At 55.3% G+C, this 25,989-nt stretch overlaps 1 protein-coding gene across 8 annotated transcripts in view; it reads left to right on the top strand.

Annotated features, from left to right (window-relative positions):
• Cux1 (cut like homeobox 1) overlaps positions 1 to 25,989 on the top strand; it is a 317,234-nt gene that overhangs the window by 61,123 nt on the left and 230,122 nt on the right. For all 8 annotated transcript variants that reach the window (XM_026396850.2, XM_026396849.2, XM_026396847.2 and 5 more), the window contains exon 2: positions 7,004 to 7,114. In XM_026396850.2, the coding sequence (XP_026252635.2) occupies positions 7,004 to 7,114 (111 nt within the window). The remainder of the gene's footprint in view (positions 1 to 7,003; positions 7,115 to 25,989) is intronic.

Raw genomic sequence — 25,989 nt, 5'->3', positions numbered from 1 at the left:
TGGCCAGGGTTCTGATCTGCGTGCCCGGCCCTGACCCCTGCTGGGGGAAAGAGGCCCAGGGTAGAGCTCCTCAGCAGGGTCAAGGCCACAGTGCTTCTCGTTAGTCTGTCACTGGTCGCTGCAAGTTACCCCCAGGCCAGTGCTTGCTGCTGACATGCCCATTTTTGCCGGCTTCTTGCTCCCTGAGTTGGAGATGGCAGAGGGACCGGCCCAGGCAGCTCCCTAGCCTGCTGTGCTCAGGGCTCGTGCCCTGCCCTGGGAAGGGTGGTGGCTGCCCGCCAGTCTCCCCACCGGGCTTCCCTTGGGGTCGTGGGGACCTGGAGCTCCGCAGCTGGGCAGTGTTCCACGCCTTGCTGGAGTTGGCTTTCCAGATGCGCGTGTCCTGTGTCCCTTCCTGTGTTGGAACCATGATGGTGCCAGCATCCTCCAAGGCTAGCTAGAGCAGGTGCCCTTCACCGCCCACCTTCCTCACCCCTCTGCCCCACTGTGAGGCCTGTGAGGAAATCGCGGCCCCTGCCTGCCCCTTTCTCCTCGCCCTCATGCCTCCTGGATTGATCTAGACCATCTTGCATCCATGGCCCCTGTGCGAGGCTGCGTTTGTCCGATAGCCCAGCATAGCGAAATCTCTGCCCTCCTGAACGCTGATCCAGTCCCTGAATGTGTCCTGTCTCCTTCCACGTTGTTCTGCCCAGGGGTACCAGCCTGCCCCGGGTCTTCCTCAGGACCTGCTTGGACGCTATGTCTCCACCAAGCTCTTTCTGGTTTCCCCCCAAGCAGAGGTAGTCACTGCTCCTTTGGACCTTTCTGCCCCTTTCTTGGACTCTGTTACAGCTTCTTCTTTTATTTAGTGATGCCCAGGAGCTTGGGGGGGGCACCCCTGTGGGCACAGGAGGGAATTGGTGTGCCAGGGCAGGCATGGGCTGGGGTGGTCTGACCTGGGGCCTCTGGGCTGCCACCGTGGCCTCCAGCAGGCCTGGTGAGCACTGCTGGAGCTTGGTGTGGCCCGTGCCCTCTCCTGGAGCTGGTGTGTGTCAGATCTTGCTGACGGGTCCCCACCGCGTGCCCTCCCAGGCTCCCTCTTGCCATCCCGCTGGTCCTCACTGCTCCAGTGTCCCACTGTGCTCTGTGCCCTGCTCCTCACCCCTGTTCGTCTCCTTGTTGCCGAGCATTGGGCCCCCAGGGGTTAGGGTGGTGGGTGCTAATGGGCAGCTCTGATGCAGGTCTCCCCCCGACTGTCCCCTCTGCCACTGCCTGCTGCCACTCAGGGTCCCCATTGGCAGTCAGCCTGATTGTATGGTCTCTGGCTTCTGGGTGGAGGTGCCTGCCCTCCCTGGCCACATGTGTGACACATGGCATGGGATGTGACAGTTGTGGCAGTGAGCCAGAGGTGTGAGAGAGAGTGCTGGGCAGGCTCAGGGTCACAGACACCTGTGGTATCCTGGTCCTTGAGGGCCCTTCATGGCCTTCGCCTCTCTGTTAGGTAAGTGAGGCTTTTAAAAGAGAAATGCTCATTTTAGGGAGCAGGCCTTGCATTCACGTGCTCAGAATGACCAGGTGCAGAAGCGGGGAGGGGAAGGACCCCGCCCCATGTGCCACCCTCCAGCCCTGCCGAAAGCCTGTGGAGCCTCCTTTGTACCTGCATCTGCCTGTTTGCTGTGGGCAGCTTGGGCGGCTTGGGCAGCTTGGGCAGCTTGGGCGGCTTGGGCAGCTTGGGCGGCTTGGGCAGCTTGGTTGTGGTGGTGGACACATTTAGGGAGGTGGTTTTTACAGTTTTAATTGAGCACAACTGACCCCCACTGCCTGCCCACCTCTCAGCGTCTCTTTAACCCTCCTGCTGGCCTCCACTGCTGCGGGGTGCTTTGCTGTGTCCCCTGTGTCTTCCTGGGGACTGGGATGAGGCTCCTGGTTCCTCTGAGCCCTTGCTCAGTTGCATAGAGCCCAGCAAGCCCTGGTCACGGTGAGGAAGGGGACCGTGGGGACTGAGTGAAGATGGGCGCCCTTCACAGAAACCTGGAGAGCTTTCTTGCTAGAAGGATTGTTTGTCTTCTCTACCCTCTTCCTCTGGGTTTTGTCCCCCTGGCCTGGCCCTTCTGCCTTGTTACTGCTGTGCCCCGGGCCCCTGTAGGCAGTATTGTCTGATTCACTGGAGCTCCTTAGAGCTCCCACCCTGCTCGAGGATGCTGGTGGCAGGATGAGTTCAGAGCTGAGGCCAGGTGTGGGATTCTGGTGTTAATGAAAATTAGCCTGGATACAGCATTCACCATGCCACAACTTGGGATGCGTTATCTTAATTATCTCCAGGGAAGGCAGGTCATCTGGCCACAGCCAGAGGCGGCTGTGGGGTGGAGCCTGGGTCTCCATTCGGGGTTTTCTGGCACCTATTGTATGGGGGCTTCATAGGTTTTGATGACTGGGTCATGGTGGGCACGTTCTCCACCACTGAGCCACACCGCCAGCCCCAGAACTCTGAGTGGGGGCTGGGAGAGGTCTTGGGAGGAGGCTGGAGGCCCTCACCCCTTTCTAGCCAGAGCTCCTTCTGTTTGTCCAAAAGGCTGTTGTGGGCACAGAACAAAGATGCCCTGAAGCCTGCCCATCAGACACCCTGGGACTTTCCTTGTGTGCATGAGCCCTCTTAGTTTTCACTAATAGAGTCATTTACAATTTCTCTCTGGGCTATGCTGGTGGATGAGTTTGACACTCCCCCAAAGAACAGCTGTTGAGCTAACTCTGGATTCAAGGTAGAGGACTTGTGTGGCTGCTATGTGGCCCCAGGGGCTGGGAGGAGGCCCCTCTGCCGCCTGGGAAGGTCCCCCATGGGAGGCTGTCCTGGCCTGGGGCCTGAGGAAGAGGCTCAGCAGATGGGGGGTGGGGGGACGACTGTGAGACTTACGTACCTTGAAGGTGAGCAATTCCAGACTGACCAGTAACATCATGAAAAACGTGTTTAAAACATTTTCTGAAATTTCTTTTAAATAGCTTAGTTATGTGGTGGTTTTCTTTGGTCTTGTTCTGAATGTGCCTTGACTGAGAGTCTGGAGTCCTGCAGAGATTCAGGATGTAGGAGCTGTATGTCCTCGGAGTTAAGGCTTTTGATGGTTGTCTCAGCAAGGCACATAGGACTGTGGCCAGCATGGCTCCTCGGTGGGGCCCACACACCTGCACAGAACCAGGGTCTCTGTGCATGTGGCCCTTGGGCTCCCAGATGAGCTTGGGCCCATCTGCTCCCCAGGGGATGGTGCTGAGTCTGGGCCATGGCTTCTGAAGCTCTTCTGGGGATGAGCAGGGCCACCAGCTCTGGTTGGTGGGGACACCTCAAGGGGTGAAGAGAGCCACTCTAGAGAGTCCGCCTTGGGCCTGACACCCGCAACTCCTGACCAGTGGCCTGGCCTCACAGCTGCCTGGGGCCACATGGTTCCAAAAGCCACAGTCTCGCCCTGGATCTTGTCGCCACCCTACCTCAGCCGTCCAGTGACTGCTCTGAACTGCAAAACACCTGCATCAGGTGCCCATCCTGGCTGCACGTGGTCCCTTTGGAAATGCTTGGTTCCAAGTTCATGGGCTGCTGGCAACCCTGCCAGCTTGTCATTACCAGGGACCAAGGTCCTGGGTCCCAGGGCCCTCCTGCCCTGTCCTGGAAGAGTGCTTTCTGTAACTGTCTCCCCTACCCCTGACTGGCCCCGGGGCAGCACATTGTATGAGGAATAGCTGTTGTCATAAGAGATGTGCCCACCTCAGGATTTTTGGTTTGTTTGTTTTTGCAATGCCAGGGGTTGAGCCCAGAGTCTCCTGCCAGCTGGGAACATGCTCACCCCCAAGTTGCACCCCCAGCCCACACCTCCCTTTTTGAATCACCAGAATCAAGAGATCATCCCTTCCAGGCCGCCACTCTCTGTGGCTGTGCACCATGAGACTGTGCCCAAGCCATTATGTGTATTTCTATCACTGAGTGTGTTTACACTGATAGGACTTGTTTTTTTTTTTTTTTCTTTAGGACAGAATCTTGAGCCCCTGTTGCCTAGGCTGGTCTCTAGCTGCTGGGCTCACACAATCCCCCACCTCAGCCTCCTGAGCGCCTGGGGCGACAGGGTTTAAAAGTTAATGTATTTTGTCCTTCTTCCCTGTTAGATAATATGCCACATGGCAAAGCAGTCAGAAGGCACACACTGCAGGGCAGGTGGCTGGCCGTCCCTCCCCAGAGCCCGGGGTACAAGTTTTCTTCTGCGTTTCTCTAGACTCCTCCCTTGGAGCCTGTCCTGGTGGACACATCGGCACTCCTGACCTTTTAAGTAGTGCTGACATTTGGACACTTTGCTCTTTTTGCTTAAGTATGTCCTGTTGACCATCCCTTCCTACACAGCACGTACAAGAGTATTTTTCGGACCATCGTCCTGCAGTCTGAGTGGCCAGGCCAGATTTGCTGTTGGGGGGCATTGTGGCTTCCCGGTGTTGCGGCTCTGTGTGACTTGAAGCTGTTCCGATGTGGGCACTCTGCTCCCGTTTACTGTGACTGTGACTCCTGGGCTAAGGGGTCTCTTTTGGTCCCTCCCTCAACACACAAGGTTCCCTTGTTAAGTGTCATCGTGTTGGGCACTTGGAGTCTAGGCGGGCTTGGTGGGCAGGGGAACATGTCCAGTTTGTGTTTAATAGGTGCCTCCTCCCTCTGCATTGTGCCCACAGCCTGGGAACCAGCACCTTGGCTTCCTTCAGGAGGACTTGGTGGTCCCCCTGCCCCCTGCCAGGGGCCTTGGTCAGATGGTGAGCCTTAAATCCTGCCAGCCCCCTCTGGGCGGTTGAGGCTCCCTCCTGTCCTCTGCTGATCTGTTTCTGTGGTGGCAGGTGGCAGTGTGCTGTTGAATTTGGAGACCCCTTTTGTTGGCCTGCACGTGTCTGCAGGCATGGGGAGGGCACGTGGGGGCCTCTGCGGCAGGTGGCCTCCAGTGCGCTGGCTCTGCGATGCCAGGGTCAAGGTGGGTCTGCCCGCTGTCACCTGTTCAGCTCAGGCTTCCTGACCAGCCAGCCTGCCCAGGGAGGGACCCCGAGCCAGAGGCCAGACGGTGAGCCCAGGGACAGAGGGGCCTGCAGACCCCTCACTCTGGGGACTCCTCAGTCATTTACCCACACTCCCCACTAGGAAGGAAGGCTGGGACCCCACAAGTCCCCCTGTGCCCCCCAAATCTGGCACCTCAGTGTCTTAAAGAAGCCAGCAGATGCCCTGACTGGGTGGCTGACCCGGGTGGACTTCCTGGTGGCGCAGGCGCCAGGGCTCTGTGTCGTTCTCTTGGTCCTCTGTGTGTGTGCCTGGAACAAACGTCAACCCTTCGTTTTTGTCATATTTCAATATTGGCTTTCATCCCCTCCTTGAAGCCTCCTTTTATAACTTCTTCTTCTGCTGCTTAAATATAGACGTCTGCGTCCTCCTCCTCGCCAGATTGTTTATATTTCCGAGCGCCTCCTGCGTATCTGTGGCTCCTCTTCTCGTCCCAGCCCGCTCTCCCACATGCGTGGCGGTTGCTCTTTTTCCCTGCCTTCCCTCGACTGGGATGCGTTTCAAATGTGGTCTATCAAAATGCTCAGTGTTTCCCTCTTTTCTGCAATAGCTTTGACATCTGTTCTCGAACGCTAGCCCACGATATTCTCTTGGACTTGTTTGCCCAAATTTTGCTTTAATGCCAGAAATGCTAAAGGGGGAGTGTGGCGTGGGGCACCTCCCCTCCCAGCCCCTGTGGCCCCCCGCCCCCACTGTCCACGATTCCTGAGCTGACAGCCTGCTGGGTGGTTGTCCCCGCTCTCTGTCATCTTGTCTGGCTGTGGGCCACCCCATAGTGGTACCAGGAGGGCTTTGGGGCCCACTAGGTTATTCTCACCAAAAAGGAAACTCACGGGAACCTGAGGAGGTGGGTGGAGAGAAACCCTTAACTGTGGCATCCTGGGGGGGGGGGTCAGTGGTGGGTCCTCGTGGCCTTTCTGAGCCTTCAGCAAGATCCTGGCTCTGCTAGACTGCAGGGCGTGCCGGTCCTTGCCTCGAGAGGCCACTTGGAGCAACCATCTGAATCCAACGCAGAATGAGCTGCCATTGCAGCTTCAGAAACTGAACCAACTCAGGAGACGGTGGGCCTTTGATTGGTGACAGCCACGTGGCTTGTGCTTCTGCCACGTGCCTGGAGCCCCACTTCTGGGCCCATGTGCCATAGCCTGCTTTACATCACTCCTGGCAGCTTTCCGCAGAATCCCTGAGGCCAGGGCACAAGTTCCTGACACCAGCGTCAGGTTGCTGAGTAGAGCAGAGCCCAGTGCCCTCCACCCAGGCAGGTCTTCTTCTGGGGACCCCCTGCAGTGGTCCCCAAGTCTGTCCAGGACAAGTAAGATTGCTTGAGAGCCACTGCCCCTCCAGGGGCCTTGCTTCTGGGAAGTTTACAAGATTTTGGAAATAATTATATTAGAATTTGCCTTTTAAAGGTCCCTCTTGAAAACTAATAACAGGTTAATGGTCCTGAGTGTGGTGCCTGACCCAGAATTAAGCTCCCTGTAAATATTTGTTGAATGAAAGCAAATCAGATGTGACTGTAAGATCCCAGGCCCGCATCACGGAAGGACAGCAAGACAGAAGCCCTGGTGGGAAGCGCTGTGCTCAGCAGGGGACTGGGACTCAGGAGAGTGGCCCCGGAGGCCTGCTCAGAGCATCGTGAGCCACTTTGGAGGGACACATTGCCGACATTGGTGTGGAGACGCTGTTTCTGTGCGTGCTATTTTAGCATGGCCACTGGGCAATGTGCGTGGGGAACAGCGTGGCGAGCGTGGCAGGCTGAGCAAGCTTGGGTTTCTCCAGCCAGGGCCTGTGGGGCAGGGGGATGGTGCTCACTGCCCCAGTCCCTCCTCTGCCCACGAGTGGGTGTCTCGGAGCCCCAGGGGTCTCTGTTGAGTGTCCTGGTCAGGTGGACATGTGAACCCTTCTGGTAGAAAGTACGATCACAATCCTTGTTTTCCTTCTTGTGTCCCTCCACAGAGAGAACTCGATGCCACCGCGACAGTGTTGGCGAACCGTCAGGATGAAAGCGAACAGTCCAGGAAGCGGCTCATCGAGCAGAGCCGCGAGTTCAAGAAGAACACTCCAGAGGTGAGGGGTTCCCTGGAGACCTCCCAGAGGGGCTGTGGCTCTCGCGCACGCCCAGGACACGCGTCTCGGGCGTTTTGTGGTTCATCAGACAGTGTGTGGCCAGCCACCTGCCTCTTTTGCATGGTCCATAGCCCCAGCAGAACATTATGCGTGCCCTGCGTGGGCTCTGGGGACGCGGCAGTGGATAGCTTGTCTAGGAACATCATGGCACTGGCTGACTCCAGGTGCAGGTGTGGAACAAGCTGGGTGGGCACCGTGCAAGTGCAGGTGCAGACGTGTGGCCCGTTCTGGCCTGTGCCCCACGGTGGGTAGAGGTCACCAGAGTCCTTATGGACATGTGGGGCGGCCGTGGGTCTGCAGCGGAGAGTCTGAGGCTGCGCCTGTGAGGCCCATCACCCGACGTTTCTTTTAGAGCCGGCATTTCACCTGCTGCGGCCTTTGAAACGCCTTTGCTGAAGTGCACTGTAAAGGGCTCTGGGAACCGCTCTTCATATGCTCCTGCATCTTTTGAGTATCACTGGGAGGACAGTGCCCAGAGTGGCGGGCAGCGCACTCTTCGTCTGTCTCCCAGGTCCCTTTGTGCCTGATTCAGGCTTAGTGAGAAATACCAAGAAGCCAGAGTCCTCCAGACAGATGGACAGCTGGGTGGCTCTCAGGGCACCTGCAGGGTAGCCCGCCTGGCTCTGGGGCGAGTGGGCTGCCACCGCCACAGACCTCAGCAGTCTCCCTGTGGCTCTTGGCTTTCCAGGGAGGACAGAGGAACAGGCCTGGGAGAAAAGCCACTTTGGGGGAGGGCACCTTTCTAATCCACCACTCCTGGGAAGTGACGCAGGAGCAGAGGCTTTACAAGGGGATCCATTTTAAATGTCTCAGCAGAACTCGCTCTCCAGGGCTGTCCTCATGGGGCATTCTGGAAATTGAATAATTAACCTCTATTTTAGAATCAATATTTTGGGTGGAAGCATGGTGGCACAGGAGGAGTAGCGGGGCTCAGCGGACCTGCTGAAGTCTCAGGTCTGCCACCTGCTGCCCACCCCCCACCCCCTGCCAAGCTGCGCTCCAGTATGGCTGTCCCGTGGAGACACCTGGCCCTCTGGCCCTCCCTCCTCTAGCCAGGCCTCCTGCAGTGACAGGGGCCGCCAGGGCCACAGAGGCGCAGAGGGGTCGTGGGCTCAGGTGGCACACTGGGGTCTGACAGCACATGCGGAACCTCAGGGTATGCCAGCCCAGGTCCCAGAAGGGACATTGCATTATCATTCTGTTTGGGGTCTGGGTCCCAGGGACCCGTGGCTTCTTCTCAGCACTGGTCACTGCCTCTGGCTGTGCCACTAGACAAGCAGGTCACCGTTCACTGTGGAGTCAACATGCCTGGACACTGAACATGGGAAATGTAGGGTGCTTAGAACTTCATGTGGCAGTGGCTAAAATATTTGGTTTGTCATCAGGGAAAGCAGCCCCTGTCTGGAGGACACCACCATGGTGCTCAAGGTTCCCACTCCTGACCAGTGGGGCCTGCTGGTGTGGGCTACAGTGCTGAGTCTCCATGTGCATGCCCCCTCCCTCTGCTCTGTGAGAGTGGAGCATTTCCACCCATGTCCCCTGAAGTTCTGAGCATCTGACATCAGGGGCTGCCCAAGCTCTCACCAGGGAGTGGGTGTCGGCCTAGGAGGCCCTTCAGGGTGACTGGAGAGGCTCGGGGCCAGGAGGAGAAGGCTGGATGGGGTGGTGCTGCAGGAACAGCAGGGCGCTGGGATGGCTGGAGCCTGAGAGCTTTGGTTTAGAGTGGATTGTTTTAAGTTTCACCACTTGGTATTCTCACTTGCATCTTTTTAATCCAAAAATCGCAGTTAACTTGAAGGACACTGCAGTTACTCTGGATAAGTTTTACACATTTTCTTTGAATCAAAAAGAATAAAAAATGCGTTTAAATTTTCTGAATGAACATCCATCCCTAACTGGACTGATGATCGCTCTCGGAGCACAGCAGCAGGATTTCCGTGGCATGTGGCTGTTCATGTTCGTTGTCGTGGGCGACTTGCTGGCTGCGTGGCTTTGGGCAAATCACTTCACCTCTCCAGGTTTCATTGTTTTCATACCAAACCAGCCGGCTCTCCCACCAGGCCGGCTTGTGGGGCTGCAGCGTGGTGTGTATGGAGGGCTCTGCGCAGGCCTGGCTCCTGGCCTGCAGAGTGTTCGTGGTTGGCATTGAAACGCCCACTGCACGATGCATTAGGCATAAAAGATTTCTGGCCTATGGGGCCAGCTCAGGGAATGTCATAGAAAGACCCCAAACGAAGCTAGGTAGTCAGCTCACCGTCTTCCCAGCACAGTCTTTAGGATAGTCCGTCACTTCACAGGTACTTATGGAACACTTTCCACGGGCCATAGGCTCAGCCTGGGGGAAGGCGCTGTCCCTGTCTTGAGTTCCTTGTCTTTCTCACCAGGCAGCAGGGCGGGTGTGGGCGCGCTTAGCCGCATCTTCTGATGAGATCAGCCCCGGAGCACTTCTGTTTGGGGGCTTTTTGTTCATTTGTTTTGTAGCTCCTAGACTTGAACCCAGGGTCTCGAGCCTGCCAGGCAAGTGCCCCACTCTGAGCCACGCCCCAGCTGTGAGCCCCAGTCTTGACCCTTAACATCGATGAGCATGCAGCACCTGAGCCCCTGCTTAAGAATGCAGTCCCCTAGATGCCTGCTGCCTGTGTCCGCTGCCAGGCCAGGAGGAGCATCTGGGTCTCCACCACCCTCCTCTGCCTTGCACCCAGAGAGTGGATGCTAAGGCGGGAAGGAGCCCAGGCCCCAGAGCTCAGGGGGTGATGAGGGGCACCAAGGCCTGACTCTGGCAGAGACAGCTATGCCCTGGCTGGGGCTGGGTGCTGTGGCACAGGAGATGGGTGCAGGGCAGAGACAACCATGGTGTGACGGGGCTCCGTGGGCTGGCTGTGGTGCAGGCACCTCTGTTGCGGGAAGCAGCTTTGCTCCTGCCCAGGGCAGGCGGCTGCAGGGATGGAAGCGGATGGGTGTGGGTCTCGCTGCCCGGCGTCTCCTCAGCCTCTCTGTGGTCATGTCAGAGGTGAGGCGGGCCCTGGGTTTCCCAGGGGGGGTTCCAGGGAATAGATGAGGCTGTGGCACCAGAAAACCTGCTACTTCTCTTCAGGGGTCACCAGGGGTGGCTCTAGAGTCCCATTCTTCTACCTAGGAATCACCTCTTCCTGCTTTTCCATTCTGTTACTTTGTTGTTTGCTGCTTGTGGTTTCATGGTCCTGGGGATTGAAACCAGGGGTGCTCCACCACTGAGCCACATCCCACCCCTTTTTGTTTTGAGGCAGGGTCTTGACAAGTAGTTGAGACTGGCCTTGGATTTGTGATCCTCCTGCCTCAGCCTCTTCAGTATCGAGGCTCACCACATCCAGCTCCTTCAGTTCACTTCTGCGTTTGCTCCCACAGCTGCTTTGTGCCCAGCTGGGCCTGTCCACGTAGCCGGCTATGGAGCCCATGCTCTTGGTGGCTTCCTGATGGAACAAGCATCTCTCAGCACACAGATGCGTTGGAGGCTCTTGGGGCAGAGTCTCGGGGGCTTTGGGGAACACACTGTCTGACTGGCAGGACAGTGGAGACCTGCCACAAGGAGTAATGTGGCGGAGAGGGACTAGTCCAGTGAGGACCAAGTTGCCTAGGGTGATGTCCTTCCAGGAACGCAGCGACTAATAGCCTCCTGCCACCTGGGACTGTGACGCGTGACCGCAGGAAGATGGTCTCAGTGTCTGACTGCTTCCAGGGAGACCCAGGTGTGCTCTTTGCTCTGTGGGGTTCTTTTGCTTTTCTTATCATGGTGCTGGGTGGACCTGGACCTCGCAGGAGGCACATGCTCACCGCTGGGCCATGGCCCAGCCTCCCCCTGCTCCTTGGCTTTTCGGGGAGGCCAGCCTTTGTGGGAAGGAGCGGGAGGAGAGCCGAATCCTGGTGCCGCGGTGTTCCTCACCTGTGTCCTGGGCACCGGTGCCAGGTCAGCGTCCACTCTGCCCTGACCATTTCGGGGTGTCTGGCTTGCTCCGCTCCCATCTCGCCCTGCAACGTGGCCACATGGCCTCCAGGCTGCTCCTTGCATGCCGTTCCCTTGCCTCCACGTTGCCTGCTGGCTGGCGCATGGACCCTCAGGACACCTGGGTCATCATGCTGGTTGCTTTGTGTCTGTGCCATCTACATCTGTCCTGTCAGAAGCATGTGACATCATACTCCTGTCGCCAGCAGCAGAGCTCGGCTCTGGTCCTGATCGTTGGGGACCCAGGTCCCTGGTGGTCAGACCCAGGCCAGCCCATCTTCTTCCCTTGTTGTCTGGCCTAGGGCAGTGGCCTGGCCGGGCTCCTGTCCCCGACTCTGGTGCTGGTATGACGGGGCGTCCCTGTGCTCACATGTCAGCTTGTTTCCTGACGCCGAATCCTGGCTGGCCCTTCGCCTCAGGCCCGCGACCCTCTGTTTCCTCCCTGCTTGGGCTACGTCTGCAGGTGGACTCGGGTGAAGCCTTGCACCTCTGTGAAGTGGGCTTGGGTCCTGGGCCTCTGCTCTTTATGGACCAGGAGGAAGTGCTCCTGAAGTCAGGTGGAAAGCAAGGGCCACAGTCCTCCTGTGCCAGCTTTGTACAAAGGTGAGGGGGACGAGGACTGCGAGATGCCGTGGACTTGGGCTGCGTCGTGGTCCCTGTGCTGGCGCAGTGTGGAGGAAGGTGTGGGAGCGCAGGACAGCAACACGTAGCTGTGGCCTTCTGTAGGCACCGCAGGAGTGACTCTCTGGAAGGGGTGCCCTGCAATACAAGGCCACTCCAGTGGACAGTCATGCGGGCTGCTGGCAGCTGGCTGGAGCCCGGGCGTCCTGGCCTGTAGGTGTCCTGGGTGAGGCGGGGCACTGGGACAAGGGTGATGGCTGAGGAGTCGGTCAAGGCCACCTGTGGCCCCAGTGCTGTTGGGCGGTGGCTCCCTGCTGCGTGTGTACGCGGTCCGCCGGGCTCCCAGCACTTTTCTTGTTTTCAGCAAGCTGCCAGCCCGTGCAGCCCGTGCGACTGGAGTTTGCCATTCAGGTTTGGGTCCTTGTTAGAGTCCCGAACTGCTTCCCACCATCTGGTGACCAGCCAACGTCATTTTCCTGTATCTCGTGGGGCATGTTGAGTTGCTGACTTGAAGACCCCGCCCTGCACCGCTGCCGTGGCTTTTAGGTGGGAGGGAGTCCAGTCACGTCCCGACAGACTCAGGTCTCAGAAGGGCAGTGGGCAATGAGGGGGCCCCAGGCTGGATGGCCAGGGACGTGGGGTGGTCACACACTGGGACTCGGGGCCTGGCTGTAGCCCCTGCGCTAGGTTTTCAGCCCCAGCCTGGTTGCCACCCCCTCCCGCCTTTGGTGGCCCGGGCAGTAGGCCGGAGCTGTGGCCTGTACTTTCAGCTCCACGGTCACCTAGTGGCCGGAGCACCAGGGTCCTGGCATATTATTGGCACTCATGTCGCCATCTTTTCTTTCCAAAATAGAATTAAAAAAAAACATTATATACGTCACTTTGCAAGATTCATTTCTCAAGCCGGCAGAGGATAAATAAAAATTTTATCTGATTTTACTTAATTTCTTTGTGCAGAATTTAAAAAAGAACTCAAGAAGTGCCTTTTATTGACATTTCCTCAAAAAGTTAGTTCCTCGGTGGCCCAGCAAGTCCACTGCCAGTCGTGTTCCCCACAGAACTGAAAGCACTTAGAAGTGTGCACACGGGTATCTATAGCAGCGTGAACAGAGTGGCCAAAAAGTAGAAGCCATCCTGCTGTCCATGAGCAGGTGAGCCAGCGAGCGGAATGGGCTTCGTCCGTATGAAGGGAACTGCCACGTGCCACACCGTGGGTGGACCTTGAAAATACTATGTTAAGTGAAAGGAGCCGGGGAGGCACCCCGTGACAGGTTTCTGGGAAGTGCCGGGAGGGTCGCATCCGTGGAGACAGGAAGACATCAGTGGCCGCCAGGGCATGCAGGGAGGGTCCCAAAGCTGCCTGGTAGTGAGTGTGTGGTTTCTTATGTGGATGATTCGTGCAGTGTAATAGTTGCACAAATTGTGAGTGTGCTCCAGAGCGCTGAGTCGTGCACTCTGAGAGGGAGAATTTAATGGCGTCTAAGTTGCACTTTAGTAAAGCTGTTTTTAAAAATTCCTCTCTCGGGGGTGTGAGAGCCCTGGAACAGCTTTTTAGTTGATTTTCTCTCTTCTCCTTTGTGATAGCTCCACATGTGAAAGCGCCTCGTGAGTTTTTATTTTTGTGGTGCCAACTTAGTTGACAAGAGGCCACTCCAGTATTGGGCAAAATCATAATGCCCAAATAATTGACCCGGGTGTTTAATCATTCCAGAATCACCCACCGTTACGTTATAATAAGACTTTAACCAGGAAAGGTTTAAAAATTAAAAGTAAACTTTTAACTGTTACCAATTAAACTCATTAAGCCAATTTGTCAGCCTCAGTGGTGATGTCCTCGGTTCCTCTGAGTCCCTGGGGGAAAAGCTGTCCTGAGCATGGTGCAGTAATGTATGAACTAGGCCCTGAGGGTGGCCCGGTCAGGAGGGACTGGCAGCTGCATTATTCCCCCACATTCCAGAAAGACCCTGCGCCGGGTTTGGGAGGGGTTGTAGAGGCCGAGGCAGGGGGTTGGCTGGCTTGTGCACCTTCAGCCTCAGTCGGGTTTTGTGCTGCTCTCTAGCACTGTGACCTCAGCAGCACTGGGCGGAAGCTCAGCCTCAGGTCTTCACCTACAGGAATAGTTCTGTCTGCGTCAGGGTCCTGTAAGATCAGGGTCCTGAGCGAGGTCACTGACAGTTCTGAGACTGGGACCTCCTGTGAGCAGAAGGCATTGACACAAGTCCAGTGTCTTCACCTGAGATGCTTAGGACCAGAACAGTTTCAGATTTTGGAGGTTTTACTTTTAAATTTAATTTGGGAATGTTTCTCTAAACTTCACCAATTGAGCATCTTTAATCGAAAATGCTCTAAAATCTGAAAGTTTTTTTTAGCATCTCGGAGTATTTGGGGCATTTGGGATTTCAGATTTTCAGATTAGGGATGCTTGACCTCAGTAGCCCAGGTGGTAGAAGGGTGAATTGAATTCATGTGCATGGAATATGCAGTAAGTGCTTAATAAATGCTTTTCTTCCTTCTTCTCTCCCTTCTGAAAGTAGTGTGAAGCCCTTCCTGATGGCAGGGGCAGGGTGAGGTGCTGCGACACAGTGGGGGCGGAGAGGTTCCACCCCTTAGAGCTCTTACCCTAGTGGGGCAGATGGCGGTGGCTATGGAAACCAGTGTCACGCCTGCTGACTGCAGGTGGCTGAGAGCTGAAACAGGACAGAGGGCAGTGGGTGGTCATCAGGGGGCAGTGAAGGAACTTCAGGCTCCACAAAGGTATTGGGCACCTAAGAATGGAACCCACTCCTCCATATTCTTCCTGCCCTCCAACATCCACATGCGTGCTCGGGGTGCGGACACGTGCACTCACTCATGCACCCACATACCCATGCACGCACATACATGAACACACACGCATGCGCGTGTACAAAGCCTTCCATGGAGATTTAAAAACCATCATTAATGAATCTGAGCCTCTTGTTTAGCAGTGGGGGCCCCAGAATTTCTGAAGGCCCAGTCACCTTGGTTGGCTTTTGGCATGTCATTATTTGGAGACATCGCATTCCGTCTCTCTTCAGTCTGAGCCCAGTGACGCCCTTGAATGTGGACCTTGGAAAGCTCAAGTCCTGGATGCTGAGTGAGGGGGAGCACTCTCAGGTAACCAATAAGCAGGTGACCCTGGCCTCTGCTCTGTGTCACCAGCAGCAGTCAGATCTGCACATAGGTCTTGACCTGAGCTGTGGGGTGCTGGAGACCCACGGGTGCTCTCCTCCCGTGAGCCCCACGTGCTGGCCCTGCAGCCTCTATCCAGCTGCCCTCAGGGCCGGCTTGGCCTGTCCTTCCTGAGCCATGGGCCGCTTCCTGCGTGCATCCTGTGTTTTTTCAAGGGCTATTTTGAGCAGCACAGATGATCTGAGAGTTTAATAGCCCTAGAGGAGAGGCCTGTACACAGATCCACGTGGGGTGGATTTTGGTGGAGACGTTGCTGGGCCACACCACCTCTGAGTCTCTGTTTCCTCATCCAGAAAATGGGAGTGACGATGCTCCACGGCAGAGTTTCCAGGGGAGCTTGGCAGTCCGCGCAGCTGGGTAGGTGCTGGCAGGCTGTGCTTGCTGCCAAGCCAGCTCCTGTGAGAGGAGAGTCCTGCTCACAGTGGGCCTCAAGGCCAGACCCGAGTGCTGATGTCAAGGAGTGACAGACCTCCCAGAGCGTGGGCAGGCCCACATGGTGCAGCGCATAAGCCCTCCATCTCCGCGCGGTTGAGGTTGGCATGTCCCTCTGGTGCATTAGCAGTTCGCAGGGTGGAGGTATCCCTGCCGTATTCTCTCCTTAGAAGATGGTCTTTGAGAGACCTGGTGTGTGCAGAGGTGCTCACGTTCACGGAAGCTCTGCTCAGGCTTCAGCTCTGCTCCAAGGCATTTCCAGCCTGCAGATCAGTGTGGAAAAGCAGTAGGTGTTTCGATACCCTTTGTGAAGACTCAGGAGACTTTGACGTTTTGGCCTGTTTGCTTCTGATGTCTGTCCCTATCCCCCAAGTCAACACACAAGGTCACTCCCCCACTCGAGCCCTCCTGCCCCCTCCTCCTCAGATGGGTGCCATCCTGAGAGCCATGTCTCGCTCTGCAGGCTTTGCGTACTCACAGCAGAGTCCGCTCATTCCTAGTAGCGGATACACAGGAGGTCACTCTTCACGAGATGGTGTCACACGAGTGGCACCTTCTGTATACACACATACCCGCTTAGACTTCACCTTTTACCCAGGGTTATCGTCCATGGACGAGTCACAGGGGCCTGTGCCTTGGGTTACTGGTGCAGTCGATGGCACTATGTCCACTGTGCCCAAACCCCTATGCTGTTGGGACGGCTGTTGGGATCTAGGTTGTTGTGTACCTCTCCATACTTATTGGAGTGGCGTTAGGATCTCCCAGCTGTCGCTGGTCACAGGGTGTGCACATCCCCAGGTGTCACACTTGAGCACCTGAATCCGCCCCCTGCCCCAGCCCCTATCTGCTACTGCTGCGGGGTGGCTGACTTGTGCCCTGTGCTGGCTGCTGACTTCCTCATCTCTCTGCAGGGGCGCACCTTTCCGCATAGCTGGCCTCTGTGCAGTGTCCCTCCGCACCTCCCCTGCTCTGTCCCTCCCTGCTTTCCTGGTGGACACTTGCTGGCTTCTCACTGATTGGCAGGGAGCCCGCCTTGCCAGATCTGAACTCTGTAAGGTTCTGCCTTGCAGATGGCTCCTCCCAGGCCGGGCTTGTCTTGTCTTCATCCTCATGGTGCCACTTGTCTTTGGAATGCAGGTGATGCCACCCGCTGTGCTGATGTCCCAGGGTGGCCTCCTCTGCTCCCTTTCACTGGTGTGGCACTTTGGTTTTGTTTTCCACGTGGGGCTGGCGCTGGGCCTGGGCTGCGCTCTGGATGGCGTTGGGTGCCCCGTGTCATCCTTTCCACTGAGTCTCGGGTCCTTCCCAAAGCCCTCTTCCACCCCACCCAGCATTCCTCAGAGAATCGCCCCAGGTTCCTTCTGTACTCTTGCAGCCACAACGCTCTGCTTCCGGCTGCCCAGGCCTGTGGCAGTTGCGCACTGCTCTGTTGATATCCCCTGCTGTCCCCTTGTGAGTGGTAGTCTTCGATGGGAAGTCCCCTGCTTCTTGCTCTTCTGTGTCAGCTAGACCCTGTGTGGCTCCTTATCTCCTGTGAGACTTTCAGAATTGTTTATTGAGTTCCGTTTTATAAATTCTTACTTGGATTTTGGTAGTAGTGGGGTACCTGTGATTGAACCCAGGGGCTCTTATCCACTGAGCCACATCCCCTGCCCCCCCCCTTTTTATTTTGGGACAGAGCCTCACTAAATTGCCCAGGTTGGCCTTGAATTTGTGATCCTCCTGCATCAGGCTCTCAAGCTGCTGGGGTTGCAGGCGTGCACCGCCTCGCCCAGCTGAAAAGTCTTATTTCTTAAGAGGAATTTTGAAATGGATTTTTATTGGCATTTCATTGAATTTGTAGATTTAGCCTTGATGAAGTGTTCAGGGTTTTGATGGAGTTATTTTAGATATTGTTCTTTGGTGAATTTGGCTCCACGTGGGACCCGAGGGAGCCATGAAAACCACGTGGGCCTCGCTCACTCCAGTTCATCCTGTGGGTACAAAGTAGTCAAAATTGAAGGATTGATCATTTTAGTCTGGAGCCAGGCATAAAAATAAACCCCACTCTGTTATCATAGGTGGCTGTGATTAAGACCGGGCGAAAGGTCGGCTCCGGGCTCTCGGCATTGACAGTTTCCTTCAGAAGATTAAGCGCTACTTCGCCTCTGGCCGGGGCCATCAGTAGCGTCAGGCCATTACTGTCTGTTGGCTATTTGGTTTGTCTGAAATATGGGGCTGGTCTCAGCCTGTTTCCCCGGGGTCAGGTGTGTTCACATAATCAAAAGTGCCAGGAACCCCCCTCACCCCTCTGTTTGCGCTTGCGCATGTGTGATGAGCTGCCCCCCCCCCAGGATGCTCGGTGCCACCCAGAGGCTGCTCTCGCACCTGTGGTCCTGAAGCTTGTGCTTGATGGGTGAGCTCCCAGCCTGTCTGGAGCCCCAGCCTCCTCTGCTCCCCCAGCCTCCGCTGCTCCCGCCCTGGGAGACAGCAGCTGGGAAGCTGTCGGCCACAGGCACAGGGAGGAGAAGCTGAGGTCCCTTTCCTGGGGGTTGCTGCGTCCAGTCCCCATGGCCTACTCAGAGAATGGCCTTGGCTTCTGGCTCCTTGAATTCAAAACCAAGAACAAGGATGTATTTATTTAGTTTACACATTAAAAAAAAAAAAAAAACCATGAAAAGTTTTTCACCTGTTTTTTAAATGGTTGCCACAATGCAGGAAAAATGTTGCTTCTAACAGGAAGTGAGGTCAGTGGGTGTGCCCGCCAGCCATGTGCAGGGCCAGCAGCGGGCAGGAGCAGCGTGGGACGTGGGTCAGGGCCCACCGCAGTGAGATAAGGGAACATGGTGTTTAGATTTTAATTTTTACTGAAATAAGATTTTGAGACACACTTTGCTTGACCAGGTGCATGGTACTTAAAACCAGATAAATGCCGGCTGTGTACTGTACCCCTTGTCTTGATTGCCAGTGTGGGCAGTGGGTGTGGGCAGTGGGTGTGGCAGCCCTTCCTCCGAGGAGCCGAGGAGCAGATCCATGGAACCAGAGCTCAGCCATCTTCGCTCTGGGATTCTTTTTGCATTAGCACATCTGCAGCGCCGAGGAATATATGGAAAATTGAAATAGTGCTTCTCTCCCGCCGTGTCTCCAGTGTGTCAATAAATCACCTTTTTTTCCTTTTAAAATGTCTGGCCTTGTAATTTATGTGCACATAGCCCATTACTAAATTCATAGTAGGTGTTTTAGTTGGCAGGCATTATTCCAGGGATTCTGAGGAGCTTTAAAAAATACAGAGCCTTTGTTAGTATTTATGCTTACGTGGACATTTTAGTTTAGTTTAGTTTTTTTTTTTTTAAATAATGTATTGGATTTTTAAAAAGGAATTTGGGGCTAGCTGTTCACTTTTTTTAGGCAAACAATATTAAGTCTGTAGTCTCACGTTATGAGTTGTTATGAATTTCTTTTTCTTTCTTTCTTTTTTTTTTTTTTTTTAAATGTGGTGCTGAGGATCGAATCTAGTATCTCAGGCGTGCTAGGCAAGCGCTCTGCCACTGAGCCCAGCCCCAGCCCTGTCCTGGATTTCTTAATGTATTTTATGGTTTGTTTTTCCTTTAAAGCATCAAAACTAGCAGAAGCAAATAATTATGATGTTAAAAGATTGTACTATTTTCTGTACTACCATCAGTAGGTTTCACATTGCATAGAGAAATAAGAATTTGTTTTAGCAACTTTTAAATTTCTGACCTGCCACCGACTGTTGTACCTACAAAGTGAAGCTGAAGATGTTCATTCATTCTCTCTGCTCTTCAGTTCTTGAACCGAAATAGAAATGCTGAGGGTCCTTCACATATTTGTGGCTTCCCTCTGAGACTTTCTAATTCTTAACCAGACATTTGAAAATAACCACCATGTCTTCCAGCCCTAAGTTAGAAAAACTTTATGGAGCATTATTACTTTGAAATGACTTTTAAAAAGTCACTTCTGTCTTCTACTGTAGCAGTTTGAAAAAGTGACTTCAGGGTGGCTAAAGGCCAGGAGGCCATGTACTGCTGACGGAGGAAGCTTGCTTTATTTGGCCCTTCCCCTGTCCTCCGCCCCACCCTAACAGCTGGCTAGTAAGGCTCCCAATGTCAAGTCTATCTCAGCCCTCATGGCCTGTGGCCAGTCAGAGGAGCTGCTCTGGCTGAGCAGCCACCCCGGGCTGGCAGGGAGGCTATGGCCTCCAGGCTTGTGTCAGAGGGTGTCCAGCTGCTTGGGTCCAGCTGTGCGAGGCAACTTTGAAAGCCCTCTCGGACTTCCCCCAGGTTAGGCATTGAAAGTTACAGCCGGTTTCTTTAATTCTTATTTAAACATAGCTTATTTGACTTTTTATTTCAATCCAGTGCTGGGGATCTAACCCAGGGCCTTGCACATGTCAGAGTTTTGATGAGTGCCTTATTTTCATGACTGTTGCCTGATCAGAGGTGTTTGTTCTGGCCATAGAGCCCTGCTAACCATCACGCTTAACACCAAAATTGTTAGGATTTGAAACGAGCCTCTTCTGTTTCACGTTTCTAGAGGCTTCTCAGGTGCCAGGACTTCATGGACCTGAGCTCCCAGCCTGAGCCCTCTGTGTGTGAGGGTTTGTGCAGCCTGCAGAGGACGAGGAGCACTCTGACGCTCTGTGAAGTTCCCTTTGCCTGCCCTGTGGACCTTGTCCCTCTCTTCCTCGTTCAGCCCACTGGCCCCAGGGTCATGAGACTCAGGTTGTCCCAGAAAGCACTTTCACCAGGGGAGGGTGCCATGCCAGAAGCGGGGGGGGGGGGGGGAGAGGTGTTTATCGTCCAAGGCCGCCGTCCAGCCCTCCTCGGAGCTCCTTTCCAAAGCAAACCCTCAGGTTCTCTTCAAGTCATTCTGGCCAAAGTACAGCGGGTGAGCCGTGTTCTCCAGAAGCACGGGTGCGAACAGCACCTCCCGGGGGAGCAGGGGGAGCCCGGGGTGTGGGGGTGTCACTGTTGACCGAGTGCAGCCACAGAGGACACCTGAACAGAGCTGCAGATGGCTGGAGCCTGCGGTGCTCCGTCAGCCTTCCACCACCCTGGGCAGCATGTTGGCATGTGTGCTGGTGCCAGCCTGCCTCTGGGCCCTCCCAGCTCACCAGGGACTGGTGTGGTGATCGGCTTTCATTATCAAGTAGTTAGTGAAAAAAATCAGGAGGGCAGTGCCCAGTGGAGGCATTCAGGAACCCAGGGCCACCACCAGGTGTGCACCCTTCCCAGGGACAATGGAGTGACCCCGAGGCTGATGGCCCAGGCCTTGTTGAGGCTCAGCGAGTGTCGGTGCCTGTTGGGGTGGCATGGCTGTTCTCTACCTGGAACCATCGCTGCTCATGCGCAGTACAGGGAAACAGGAGGCACTGGGACAGCAGGGACACTCTTGATTGAGAAAGCCAGGGCGGGGGCGGGGCGGGGGGGGAAGGCTGGCTCAGCAATGGAACTGGGGGTGGGGCGAGTGACCTTGGAAGAGCCGTAGCCAGAGAAGCACCCCTTGGTGGGGGCAGGTTCCCCTGGCTGCTGGGGAAGCCCTGAGTTTGTTCCTAGGTGGGGTGAAAAGCAGAATCTACAGAGAAGCTGGGGAGGAATTCTGGAACAAGATCAAGGTTCCAGAGTTTGGGAAGAAATGGGATTGAGTTCTGGCTGGCCCCCAGAGTGAGCAGATACCAGGACGTGGGCTTCCAGGGGTGCTCTGAGTTTTCTTGGAGGAACAGGAGAAAAAGCCATGTTTCTTGGTGAGCGGGCAGGGACCCCGTGTGGGGTAACTAGGCAGAGGAGAGCTCCTCAAGGCTGGCCCACCTGTGGAAGGCCGGTTCCCTTGAGGTTGTACAGCCTGGGGCCTCCTCCCTCTGGGGTTTGTCTGCTTTGTCCCTGGAGGGCTTCCTGTCATTCCACCTGCTTACCCCGGCCTGGACCCGCTACTCAGAGGCTGCGAAGTCCAGATTCATGGTCCTCAGAGTTGCACTGGTTAGGAAGGCACCTTCAGGCCAGGTGTGGGTGTGCACACCTGCAATCCCAGGACTCAGGAGGAGGATCACAAGCTCGGGCCCAGCCTTGGAAGCTTAGCAAGACCTTGTCTCAAATTTAAAAAAACAAAAAGAGCTGGGGGTGTGATTGAGCACCCTGGGATCAGTCCCCAGGAACACAACATGAAGGAAGAGAGAGAGGAACTTTGACTTCCTGTCTGTGGTGCCACACCAGCAGCAGTCCTCTGACCTCACGAATTATAAAGTCCCCTGGGTGGGCTGCATGTGAAGTGCTGGCCAAGGCCCACCTGAGACCAGTACCAGGAAGGGCCTGGTCAGCTGCATGTAGAACCGGCACCTCCAGTTCTTGCTCAGGTGCCAGTTTGGGGTAGCAGGCTCGGTGGTGGCCCCTCCGTGTCCTGAACCGCCCTGCCCCTTGGGCCCCAGGCAGGTGGGGTGCTTTGTCCTGCAGGCACGGTGCGAGAGTTGTCATTGCTGTCCCCCATGGGGCATCTTCAGGATTGTGTGCCACATGGCCCCTGAGACGTGGGTGTCACTGTTCTCCAACTGTGGTGGCCAGGGCAGGGGAGCATCAGGGAGAAGCCTCCATGAACCATATTGGTGCTGTCATCCCTGGAGGTTAGCAGGGACCCATCCCTGGGCCCAGGAAGCCGAGTGGAATGAGGAGGTCGGCGTTCAGGCCCTAAGGTGCCCTCCGGGTTACCAGTCCAGTCTCTTCTTCCATACCAGAGGAACCTGGGCCCGTGACTTGCCAGAGGCCACCCCAGGCAGATAATGCTGGGTGACTGTAGGGATATTTGGGGTGAAGGGTTGTTGAGGTCTGAGCTCTGGCCATGGGGGTTCCTGGGGGACCAGCAGCCCTCCTACTCCACACCTGCCACCTTAGGGCCCATGGGCGCATTGTGGACGGAGGTGGCCCAGCTGCCTCCAGAGCGTGGAGAAGGGGCAGAGACGGCTGCGAAACCCTGCCCCCAGTGGAGTGTGGTAGCAGCAGGGCCGCATGTGTCCAGTGTAAAGTGGTGCGGTGAGTGTTCTTCGTGTGAATTGAAGCAGTTTTACAAGCAGAGCCTGTGACTACAGTAATACTCATGGACGCAGCATTCATGGTGCGAAGGCATCTGTGCGACATCCCGCGTGTATGTTCGCAATAGCCTTGGGGCTCCCCCCGCCTCTGAGTTGAGGTCAGGGCTGGGCAGTGCAGAGCAGGCCCCCACCAGGCTGGCCCGCCTGCCTCTCCTCCCAGCCAGCCAGGCTGCTCAACTCTTCCTGGTAGGTGTGAGTTCAGCGGCTCTAAAGGTCTCTGCAGGTCTCTTCAGGTGACAGGAGACAGTCTTCAGTTGGAAAGAGTGTGGTCGCTCATCTCTGCCCACGTGAGCCTCCTGTGCCTCCTCATAGGAAAGCGAAGCAGGAGTGGGACTAGAGGGGACCATCCCCACAGCTCCTCCAGTGATGACAGTACGGACAGTTGGTTGGGACTGTGTTTAGATCATGTCTTGGCTGCACTGATGTCTTTTCTGGAATCGGTATGGAGATGGTGGTGTAAAATGAGTTCTTCATTCGGGGAGAGATTTCTTTAAAGCCAGGTTTACACCCAGTAAGATCCACTCCCTTTAGACTGCATGAATTCCCACGGCCTCTGCCTCAGTTCAGAGTAGGCGGTCCTCCCCCACATTCTTTGCTGTGCTTTGTCCCCAGCCCCAGTCCAGCCTGTGGGAGCCTTGACTCTTTTTGGTACCTGTAGTTTTGCATTTGCCAGAATGTTACACAAGACTCCAGTGCAGGCACCCACGGAGATGCCGCAGTGTAGCCTCCAGACCACTGCAGTATAGTGTCAACACAACCTGCGACTCAAAGTTTTGGTTTCCTGGTGCTGTGGGTTACGTATAAGGGCTGGGGATGTGCGCGGTGGTAGCGTGCTTGCCTCGAATGTGTTAGACCCCAGCACTGGAGGAAAAGGAAAAGGCTGTATTGATCCTACCCCTTTATTCATTGAGTATGTGGGGCATTATTTCTGAAATGATAATATGGGCTGTATGCTGGCGCACGCCTGTAATCCCAGCTACTCCGGAGGCTGCGGCAGGAGGATCGCAGGTTCTAGGCCAACCCCAGCAATTCAGCAAGGCCTTAAGCAACTCAGCAAGACCCTGTCTCAAAATGAAAGATAAAGAGGCTGAGGGTGTGGCCCAGTGGCCCCAAAGAAAAGAAACATGGTGCAGAGAACCTGGCGCAGCTCAGGGTTCCGCAGACTTTTGGTGTCTGCAAAGGACCATCGAGGGTCCTCTGTGGGTAGCCACTGGGTCGCCTTCCTCCCTCCTTCCCTCCCTCCCTCCCTCTGAAACCAGCTAGGCCACTGCACGTGGCTGTCCCTCAGCTGTCGTGGTGGTCGCTGGTGCCCAAGGCTCCCGTGTGTGGGCAAGGGGAGAGGTTTTTAGGGTCAGTCAGGACGCACCTATCTCAGGCCCTGCCACCCAGTTCTCAGCTGTGCACAGCCTCACCCTGGCCCTGCCTGAGGCGCTGGTGAGTTTGTGGAGGCCGAGCCTTTGGTGCCCACGGGGGCTGTGCGCTCACCTTGAGTGTGAACAGCCTCCTGAAGGAGATGGTGGCAGTGTTTGGGAAGCTGATGGGTTTCTGGTTGGTGTCAGGAGGGGAGAAGACCCAGGCCCAGCTCTGGGGGGAAGGGGCAGGCTTGGAAGGCCGGGCTGTGGATCCTGGAGGAGAGCTCTGCCATGGAGCCAGGTGTCCTGCCTGTGGGCCCTCAGAACCACAGTGGACGCTCCTCTCACATCTCCTTATATCATCACTGGCTCCTCTGTCCTTTAGTGCCCCTGGTGACCGTGCTCTCTCGATAGCCTACCAGCCCGGAAGGTGGCAACATTATCTCTGTCCTCTTACTCTCAATGGCATGTCACTGCTCAGGCAGAACGTGTGGCTTGGTTGGTTAATGCCACCATGTAGATGCTCCCTGATGCCCCCAGACCCTGCGTGGGGATGCCCAGGAGTGGCAATGCTGTCCCAGATACCTTAGCAGTCGGTAGGCCACCCTGTCCCATCTTGGGGAGCAATGACTTGCCACGAGTCACACAGCAGTTCATTAGCAGGGCCAGGACCTATCTCCCCGCCATGGTCAGCAGCAGGTACATTTCATTTTAATCCTGTAAACTTGAAAAGTCAGAAGGGAAAGGCCGCGTGCCGGGCTTCCTGGAGGCAGGTGGCTCTTTTAAAGCCATGCTTGTTGTTGCCAGCCTGACCCTGTTTCCATGGGAGCAGCCAGCCCGGCAGCTTGTTCCTATCAACCTGAGCCCTGGTGGAGCCTCAGCCCCTGACAGGCCGCAGGAGCTGGCCAACTCCCTGGCTCGCCGAGGGGGGGTGGACCCAGAACCCTGCACGTCTCCCTTTTCCTTACTCTTTGCTGTCGGAGGTTAATGTGACAGAAAGTGCCAGCCTGCACGTGCTCCAGAACTTGCACAGGGTGCCTTCAACTGTGCTGGGGACACTCCTTGGGGGTTCCTGCTCAGGTGGAGAGGGTCTCTGTCGAGTGTATGACTGCCCTCCCTGTTCCTGCAGAATCTTAAAGAGACATCTTGCATCTTCATTTTGCGCTACGAGCAAATTCTTTGAAAAACTAAATATGTCAATGGACTCAGTTCCTTAAAATCAGTTTCCTCAAGCTGCTGGATTCAGTTCGGCAGTTCCAGTTTGATAACCTGATTGTGAGAGCAGATTTTTGTCTCCTCTCTTGTCTGGTAGTTTTAATGTCTTGGCATTCCTGAACTTGAACTTGGTCTGCTTCATTTCATGCTATAATCACAGCACAGTAATGAAGCCTTTATTATATTAACCAGTTGACAGAGGCATTCTTTGAGGAATTCTGCATTTTTAATTACCCCACTTAAATCTCTGAACATATATAGGGGGTCTAAAGAGCATTTTTCATTGCTTAGTTCAGGAGTCAGTTGCAAACCTTAAAAGAGCAGAAAATGCTAAGTACAACTTGTTAAACTGTGGACAAGGGAAAGAGTTTCCCTCTCTTCTCTATCTCCCGTTTTTAAATTGGGGTGTAACTGCAGAGTTACCAAACATGCCGGCACACATTGCCTCCCAGGTCTGTTTTTACGTTAGTTTGGGTAGAAACATACCCAACTTCTGTGCCAGTAGGTGGAGAAAGACACTTAAATCCTAGAAGCACCACTCACCTACCTTTTTAGGGTATTGCAGGTTTAGCTCGAGGGCTGGAGGGCTTCCAGAAAAGTATGACTCAGGGAGAAAGAAGACTACTCCCAAAGCTAACAGGGTGGAGTGTCACGGCCAGGACAGGAAAATTCCCAGCAGGGAGGCCGCCTGTCTGTAATGCAGACACGTTGGGTCATAGATTTGCTTTCATAGAATAAGTGAGATGGAACAAAAGACTTTTTGGAACTTCTGTTCCAAGAGGTCCAGTTTCTGCAGGCGTGACTCCCGATCTCACCTGCATTCCGTGTTATTTCAGAGAGCGTTCGTTTCAGGCAGTGCCTTTTGCACTCCAGCTAGAGGCTGCAAAAGGGAGACCTCCGTCACCCAGGCTTCCTCTCCACACTGGTG

Source organism: Urocitellus parryii, chromosome 9, assembly GCF_045843805.1.
Source record: "Urocitellus parryii isolate mUroPar1 chromosome 9, mUroPar1.hap1, whole genome shotgun sequence".
Lineage (NCBI taxonomy): Eukaryota > Metazoa > Chordata > Mammalia > Rodentia > Sciuridae > Urocitellus > Urocitellus parryii.
Note: the sequence above shows the minus strand (reverse complement) of the source record. Positions and strands in the feature narration are given on the sequence as shown.